Here is an 8,650-nt window from a genome sequence, read left to right as displayed (position 1 = left end):
TAAATACACTTTTGGACCAAACAAAGACAGAGGTGTGTCCAGTGCTGTGCTGTTTCCTACATATATGCATAAATATAATACAAATTATAATTGTAGGTGTGTATGTTTATCGCTTAGGTCTCTAGGGGCTACACAGTTTATAGTTAATTTTTGCTAAACGATCACATTGAACAGGCACTCACTTGCACTCGCACTCGTACTCACATTCATTCACTTGCATTCATTCAACACATTCACGCGCTCTCTCGCTCTCTCCCTCTCTCACTTAGAAAATAGAATTTCGCACTTAGAACTAGGCTGGGGCAGGGGTAGTGGGGCTCTTAGTGAACTATATTGGGGGATCGTTACGTATTCTCTCGCTCCTCCTCTAAATTCTTATCCTCATAAGCTGGCACGCTTACGCCTACACCTAATCCTATCCCGATTGATTGCATTTTGATTGCTTCCATCAAAAGTTTTTATAAAATTTTGGACTCGCATTTCGTATATAAAGTTGTAGTTCTCCTAATAACGTTTTCTTTTGTTTTTTGTTTCACGGATGAATGACTGAGAGGTGTGGTGTGGGGGCGGGAGGCGGGAGCTCCAGGTTGCGAGGTCGCACATTGATTAATCACAGCAAATCGGCGCAGACGCCACCGAGCCACGCCATATAGAGAGGCAGCAAATAGACAACCAGAGCGCGACGTAGCGTCATCTTCTCCGGTGCACTGGACGAGCGAGTGGCGTCGCCATCGGCATTCGAATCGCCGTCGCCATGCCCTCCCTCCAGCTCATCGTCGTCGTCGTCGCCCTCACCATGCTGATCATCGTCGAGATCGTTATGATCGAAGTGCGTGGGATGGACCAAGGGGTTCTTCTCGTCCACATTCGGCCGGGATGTGTGTGTGGGAATCTGAGGATGGCCATCCTCGTCGTCATCGTTGTCGGCATCCACCGAGGGTCGGTCCACATCGGGTTTGTGGCTCGGCTCGAAAGGACCCAGGCCAGAGCCCTCGTCATCGTCCTCGTCGTCCTCTGAACCGGAACCCGAACCAGGTCCACTGCCCAAATACGGCTCTTCTGCAGAACAACAAAAAGAAACGAATTAGGAATAAGTGGGCGTGCCCTATTGAATTTTCTGTCGACCTACCCTGTTCACTCCACTCCACGTCCTGACCGTTGTAGGCATTGCGCAGGTGGCTGACGGCGTTCTTCAGGTGGAACAGCTGCGAGGACATCTGCGCCGTTTGCCGGGTGTTGGCCGGGTTGCCACTGAACTCCGGGTTGGAGCCGTGCTCCGTTGTGATCGAGTGCATATATCTACAGGGGAAATGATGTGTTAAACACGGCTCTGGTAACTCGCGTACTCGTGCTGCTATCTTCTGGTGTCGTACCTATCGATGGTGTGTCCATTCCAGCACAAAACATCCACATCGGAGCTGGCAGCTATGTCCTCATTGCTGCATATGGAGTGCGGTAGATTCGACCAGAACTTCTTGTATTCCTTCACCCGCTGCCGAATGTCCCGCACGATCCTGTCCAGTATCGGCTCGCGTCCGCCGCCTCCGCTCTCGTTCTCATCGTCGTCGTTGTCGTTGCGGTTGTTCTGCTGCTTGCGTCGCTGCTGCTGTTGTTGCTTCCGACGCTGCTGTTGGCGACGGTTGTTGCCACCGCCACCTGCACCGCCACCGCCACCACCACCACCACCGCTGCCACCTCCTCCTCCTCCTCCGCCTCCAGCTCCACCATTGTTTCCACCATTCTTGCCCACGCCCTGCTCCTGGGACTGCTGTGAGACTGAGCTTTCCTGGGAGCCTGGCTCTGCAGCTCTCCGCTCTCGCAGCACAATCGCCTCATCCAATGTGGCGTCTATGTCCAGGGTGTCAGCCTCGGCGGGGCTCTCCACATGGAGTTCCTGGACTGCCTGGAGCTTGGGGTGAACGGAACGCTTGGCTCGTCTCAGAGTGGGTCTGCCGCAGCCCTGGAACACGCGGTTGGTGATGTCTTGGCCAGAGTCCTGTAATGAAAACAAAGAGTTCGAGATTAAATTTCATTAAAATCCCCATTTAAAGGTCACACTTTCAGAATCAATTCCATTAACACCCCGTGGAATATAGCCTCTTAATGGCTATTAATAGGTTCTATTGACCTATCCCCCATTCCGCAGATAAGAATTGATTGCCACCAGCTACTCAGTGAGAGCCACTCGAGCGATCAGAGACCTCTGCCTGTCCGATTACTGTCTCATCATCCCCATCTCCTTTCCCTACGTGGGGATACGATACCCATCCATCAGCCACTAGCGGTTTACAGTCTACGGTTGATGTATGTTTTGTTTGTGCCCGCAATGGAAGAGGTTACGTCGGGTTGGGTCAAGTGGTAAATGCTGGATATCCCGTTCTTCGAGGGCCAAGCCAATCCGCACGACATTGCAATCATCAAAAGCGGCTTCGGCCAACTTGAAATTAGGCAGCCGCCAAAAACAGAGACAGAGTCGGTGTCGGGAGGAAGAGAGAGGAGAGGAGAGGAAAATGAATAAGAATTCAAATTAAAATTAAAAACTATTTCGCATTTTGCCAAAATAGCCTTTAACGGGCAACAAAAAGCAACAAACAAATACATACTGCCAAAAGTAAACACATTAAAAGCAAAATGCCGAACAACAACAACAACAACAACAATAGGTAACAACAAAAGGCAGCGAAAAATGAAACGAGAAATGTATAAATTTGAGCAAACGGCTCTATTTGGCCACGAGGTTTATGCAGCTTGATGAGCATCCAATTCCATGTGTACGGAAAAAGCGGAAGGGGTACAAGGCACTGGCTCCTCTTAAGCAAGTGCGCCATACTTGAGGGCTAAGACTGTAACAAAACATTACATTATCGTTTATTAGATAGAATCTGTCTGGCAAAAACCCTCTAGCTGAATCCTCCACGAGGGTGCCGGCTGGGCAATGGACACTGCATTATCCCGGGCGAGGATAATGCACTGTCGCTTGCCCTGCCCGGGGTAATGCAGTGTCTAGCTAAGGCTATGGTCCATCGTCTTCCCGATCTAAAGTCGGGGGAACTGAACCAAGGCCATGGCTAGAGGTGCCTGGCGGCCAGGCATAAAACGCTATGCCTTCTCCGCTCGCCGGAACCAGGTACCAGCTCCCTGCGTAGGGAAGGTCCGAAGCGTTCCAGGGAGGGGATGAAGGCAAAAGCTCAGTATAAGGCGGCCCTCAAGTTACTGAGCCGGCTCCGGGGCAAGGCGGATATCTCCCAAGAGGAGAAGTCCAAGCTAGCCTGGGCTGAGCAACGGGTAAAGGAGGGCCGCGAACACTACGCGCAGTTGCCCCAGATGAAGGCAACCAACGGTGGATTCGCCAACAAGGTGGAGGAGATGTTGGCCACCAAGAGGCAACGCTCGATCGAGAATGCTGCCAAAGACACTCCGGCGAGCAAGCGGCAACGCGGGCCCAAGGTGGCCACCCCCCAGCCGAAGACGAGGAAGCCGAGACAGAAGGCCATGAGCGAGGTGTCCAAGAGACATCTCATTGTGGCCTTGATCGACCGCAGCGACGAGAACGGGAAGATGACGGCGGCGCAGTGGAAGTTAGTCCACGCGCAGCTCGTCGAGGAACTGTTCTCGCGAATGGAGGAGGACCCTAGCGCTCCCATGCCCACGTTCGATGGAGCGGGATGGCTGAACGGGGTCAAAATCCTCAAGTGTAACGACGACCCAACGCGGCAGTGGCTGGTGCAGAAGGTGTCCCTACTGGAAGCTCTGTGGGAGGGGGCCAAGCTGGAGGTGGTAGACAGGGAGCTGATCCAGTCCATACCAAAGGCGAAGGTGCTCTTCCCCATTGCTGTCCAGGGGGAGCGAGCACTGAAGCTGCTGCAGAGGCAAAATCCGGACGTGCCAACGGCTGACTGGAAGGTTCTGCATGCCGGTAGCCCACTACACAACGAGGGGGGCCAGCACGTGATCCTCCAGATCAGCAAGGAGGCGGAGGACATCCTGTATCCCAAGTTCGGGAAGATGGCGTGGGGCGTAGGTAGCGTATACCTACGGCTGAAAAAGCGCCACCCCGAGGACAAAGATGCGCACACCCTCCAGGCAGGCGAGGTCGAGAAGGACCTAGGTCTGGAGACCATAGTGGAGACCGCCCAGGGTCTTGCGCTGGACGACTCGGAGGAGGAGGAGGACGGTGACCTGACAATCATAGTCAACCCGTCGTGCGAGGTTGAGTTAGCCACCCATGACACTAAGGGTGCTGCAACTCAATCTTCATAAAAGCAAGGTTGCGTCGGCGGAGCTCCTCATTGCCATGGAGCAAGGGCCCGCCGACATAGCTTTAGTCCAGGAGCCGTGGATTGCGTCAGGCAACTCTGTGGCCGGACTAAAGTCCTCAAATTACAGCCTTCTCTACTCAACATCGGTAAGCAGGAACTGAACCGCCGTACTCGTACGGAAGGGAATCCATGCTCATCTTATGTCTCATTACAGCACGGATGACCTGACGGTGGTGATGCTGGAGAGCGAGGAAAAGCGCCTAATGGCATCTTCCTGCTACATGGCACACGACAGGTCCGCCCCACCGGAAGAACTTAGGAGTCTGGGGACAGAAGCCGGCTCCAAAAATCTCCAACTCCTCATCGGTGCAGACGCCAACGCCCATCACAATGTGTGGGGAATCCCTGACATCAACGATAGAGGTGAGTCACTCCTAGACTTTATCTTATCCACTAACTTAGACGTAGAAAACGTGGGGGAGGAACACACCTTCGTGGGTCCCACCTCGTCAAACGTGCTAGACCTAACTCTTGTCACGGGAAAGAGTACCTTGGTATCTGACTGGAGAGTCCTCGAAAGACCATCCTTCTCAGACCATAAGTACATTCAGTTCAAGTGCGAATTCAAACACTCTTCGAAGATAACAGTCTATAGAAACCCCCGGAACACAAACTGGGTAAAGTTTAAAAAGACAGTTACTTCGAAGCTCGCGAATCCGGGCTCAGTGAAATCCGCGGAGGATATAGAGAAGTCCCTAAAGACCCTATCCAACGAGTTACTGAACGCCTACCATGCATCGTGCAAACCCTCGAGAACGAAGAGGAGGTCCAAGCCACTCTGGTGGAGCCGAGATCTCTCTCTCCAAAGGAACAACCTCAAGGAATTCTTCAAGATCGCCAAAAAAAAAGAGATCGAAGAGATTGTCAATGAGGAATATTAAATCCTACTTAGGAGCTACAAGAAGGAAATACGTAAGGCACAAAGGAACTCGTGGCCCGAAACGGCTAGGCTCCGGAAGCTGCTTTCAAAGCAGCCCACAGTACAGAGCCAACTAAAACTAGACAACGGACAGTGGACAGAGGGCAGTAAAGAAGCCCTAACAGCAATAATGGAGGCGCACTTCGCTGGATGCACCGAGGTCACTGACGCCAAGGAGCATCAGGACCTAGCAACTGAGGAACAGCACCCCCCAATAGGTCTGTTAACCACTAAGAGAATCCACTGGGCCATAGACTCCTTCGCGGACATAAAAGCACCAGGACTGGACGGGATATTCCCAGCCATATTGCAGTTGACCAAAGAGGTTATTACCCCATGGCTCTTCGCAATATACTCAGCATGCCTAAGTACGGGCTATATCCCCATCCAATGAAGAACCTCGAGAGTTGTCTTCCTCCCTAAGGCAGAAAAGTGCAGCCACGTGAGTCCCAAGGATTACAGACCGATAAGCCTTACCTCCTTTTTACTAAAAACACTAGAAAAGCTGTTGGATTTACACATCAGGAATGAGGTAGGGGGACTGATGTCAACCAACCAACAAACGCCTACACCAAGGGGAAATCAGTGGAGACGGCACTACACTCGCTATTAGCCACCATCGAGAGCGCCCTTCACAACAAAAAGTATGCTTTGGGAGCATTTGTGGACATCTCAGGAGCATTCAACAACGTGGCCACAACCGCAATAACAAGTCGCCTAGAAGCGAATAACATACACCCTGCAATCAACGTTTGGCTCAAAAAACTCCTAAGTTGTAGACGGGTGCAATCGGAGTGGGGCACTGCCTCCATGGTAAAGGGGGCACACAGAGGCACACCTCAAGGTGGAGTCTTGTCGCCACTACTGTGGAATTTGGTGGTCGACGACCTCATTAAGAGATTTGAAAGGAAGGCCCCAAAAATAACAGCTTATGCAGACGACATAAGCACACTTATTACGGGTGTATTTACATCGACCCTCAGCTCAATAATGGAACGTACACTCAGGGAGATACGTGAGTGGGCGGAAGAGGTAGGACTCAGTATCAACGCGGACAAGACGGACCTCATCCTCTTTACCAAGAGGTACAAGGTACCGATATGGACCCCCCGAAAATTGACCAAACTAGGCTGACTCCAAAATCACAGGTGAAATACCTAGGCACAGTACTGGACAGCAAGCTGGCATGGAGGCCCAATGTAGTGGAAAGGGTGAAGAAGGCTACTATTGCGCTTTATGCATCCAAGAAGATGCTCAGCAGCACATGGGACCTGTCACCTGCTCTAATGCACTGGATCTACATCTCGGTGGTGCGACCAACTCTGCTGTATGGAGCCTTAGTGTGGTGGCAGGCTACTGAAAAGAAGACATACCATAAGCTTATGGAAAAGGCTCAGCGACAGGCTCTGCTCTGTATTACAGTGGCGCTGAGGTCAACCCCAACAAAAGCACTCGAAACTGTACTCGGAATCGACCCCCTGGACATTCACGCTCGCCTGATTGCGGGAAAGGCAGCACAACGCCTTATAGCATCAGGAAATCTATCGATACAAGGATACGGGCACAGTTCAATTGGCAGGGACATGAGTAGATCAACTGATTACATGACCCCTCAAACCCGCCTTGACGTCAAAACAACCACATCTTTGGGACCTGAAGACTGCAAAATTGGAGGGGACCAAACTGAGCACCTCAATATATACACAGACGGCTCCAAGATGGACGCAGGAGTAGGAGCGGGCCTATACTGTACAGACCCTGAAATAAGGCTGTCGTATAAGCTACCGGACCAATGCAGCATATTCCAGGCAGAAGTTTTTGCCATCGGGAAAGCAGCGGAGGTCGCTCTCCTCACCGAACGAGCACACGATGCGGTCAACCTATTCGTCGACAGCCAAGCGGCGATAAGATCCATGCAGTCGTCCGCGGTCAGTTCCAGAAGTGTCTTGACGAGCAGGGAGGCATTAGACATCCTAAGCACGACAAAGACAGTGCGGGTCTATTGGGTTCCCAGCCACCAGGGCATCGAAGGAAACGAAGCGGCGGACGTACTAGCTAAGGAAGGCGACTGATAGCAGGTGGAGCAGTACCACCACCTGCAGAACCTCGAAGATAATGTGCAAGGAACGCAACGAGAAACTTAGCCACTACCTACTGCACCTACCACGAAAGGACTGTAGATTGCTAGTGGGAATACTTACAGGTCACTGTCTGGCTGCTGCACATGCAGCAAAGCTAGGCATCACCAACAGAGACAGTTGTAGGAAATGTGATGAACCTGGGGCTATCGAAACCCTGGAACATCTCATCTGCTACTGTCCGGCTCTCTCAAGGGCAAGGAGGAGATACCTGGGCGCCCCAGTGCTGGCATCACTGGAAGATGCCTCCAAAAGGACCAAAAGGACTAAAAACCCCTCGATTCTCGGGGACTTTAAAACCACATAAACACTCCCGCGACGGTTCATACACCCCCCCTATCCGGATAACTAAGGGCCAGATTGGCCTATGCGTGGCCCCGCTGAGGGCCGTCCGGGTTGACCTAACCTAACCTATTAGATAGAAACTCCAAGAGCTTAAAATGCAAGTTTCAGCTAATGAAATAATTATCATTATAAAATAATCATAAATAGTGATCAAAATGAAGGATAAATAAGCAAAGCAGTGTTTGAGCCGAGTTGAACCGAACTATGTTATGGTACTGTTAAGTGCCGCTGATTGCGCGCCTAACACTACTTAATTCTGCCACAGAGCCTCTGTACCACTGTCAACATGGTGTCACCATGTAGTATGTGATGTAATATACAACCAGCGGGTACGCTGTTAGCCGCGGCAAGGGCTGCGAAATTACTTTTATAACCGGTACGGAACTCAGTCAGTACATATGTGAGCTTATGTTTTATGTAATTTATACAATATATTTTATATAGTGTTTGGTTTAGCTGTTCGCAATAGGGACAACTTGATTATTTTTCAAAAGAGCCTCGTCTGATATCGAGATTCTTTTTGGTCTCGGTCTCGGGTGGCTTGGAGTTTTATGCTCTCTTACTAGCTGACTACAAAAACCTGAGAAAAACATAAATTTCCGCAAAAGTCGAGACACATCAACTGAAAATCAAAATACATTTTTTCGAAAATATTAAAATGTCTTCATCAGAATCGAGTGAGAAGCAGCCGTGCACCAGCTCTGCCGGGCAGGAAGTAGAGGAAAAAGGTGCAGCCAAACCCAATGCCAGCTTTCAGGGGATGGAATCAATGGGTCAACGCTTGGATAATCTCCTGAATCGCGTCATTTCTTTGAGGACTTCGTTACAACAATTGAACCAAACTTTCGATAGAAAAGAAATCGAAGAAGATGAAGAATATGAAGAAGATGAAGCTGATGAAGAAGATGAAGAAGCTGAAGCAGATGAAG

At 50.8% G+C, this 8,650-nt stretch overlaps 1 protein-coding gene across 1 annotated transcript; it reads right to left on the bottom strand.

Moving 5' to 3' along the window:
- Positions 1–390: 390 nt before the first annotated feature.
- On the bottom strand, positions 391–2,023 carry LOC6597100 (protein bfr2; the record flags this gene model as incomplete). Its single annotated transcript, XM_026989623.1, has 4 exons — positions 391–1,059; positions 1,130–1,299; positions 1,374–1,656; positions 1,696–2,023. Coding segments are annotated over 4 exons (1,230 nt in total), but the record flags the coding sequence as incomplete, so codon positions are not given.
- Positions 2,024–8,650: the final 6,627 nt, after the last annotated feature.

The sequence above is a fragment of the Drosophila persimilis genome, unplaced genomic scaffold (assembly GCF_003286085.1).
Source record: "Drosophila persimilis strain 14011-0111.01,24,50 unplaced genomic scaffold, DperRS2 tig00000431-arrow-pilon, whole genome shotgun sequence".
Taxonomy (NCBI): Eukaryota; Metazoa; Arthropoda; class Insecta; order Diptera; family Drosophilidae; genus Drosophila; species Drosophila persimilis.
Note: the sequence above shows the minus strand (reverse complement) of the source record. Positions and strands in the feature narration are given on the sequence as shown.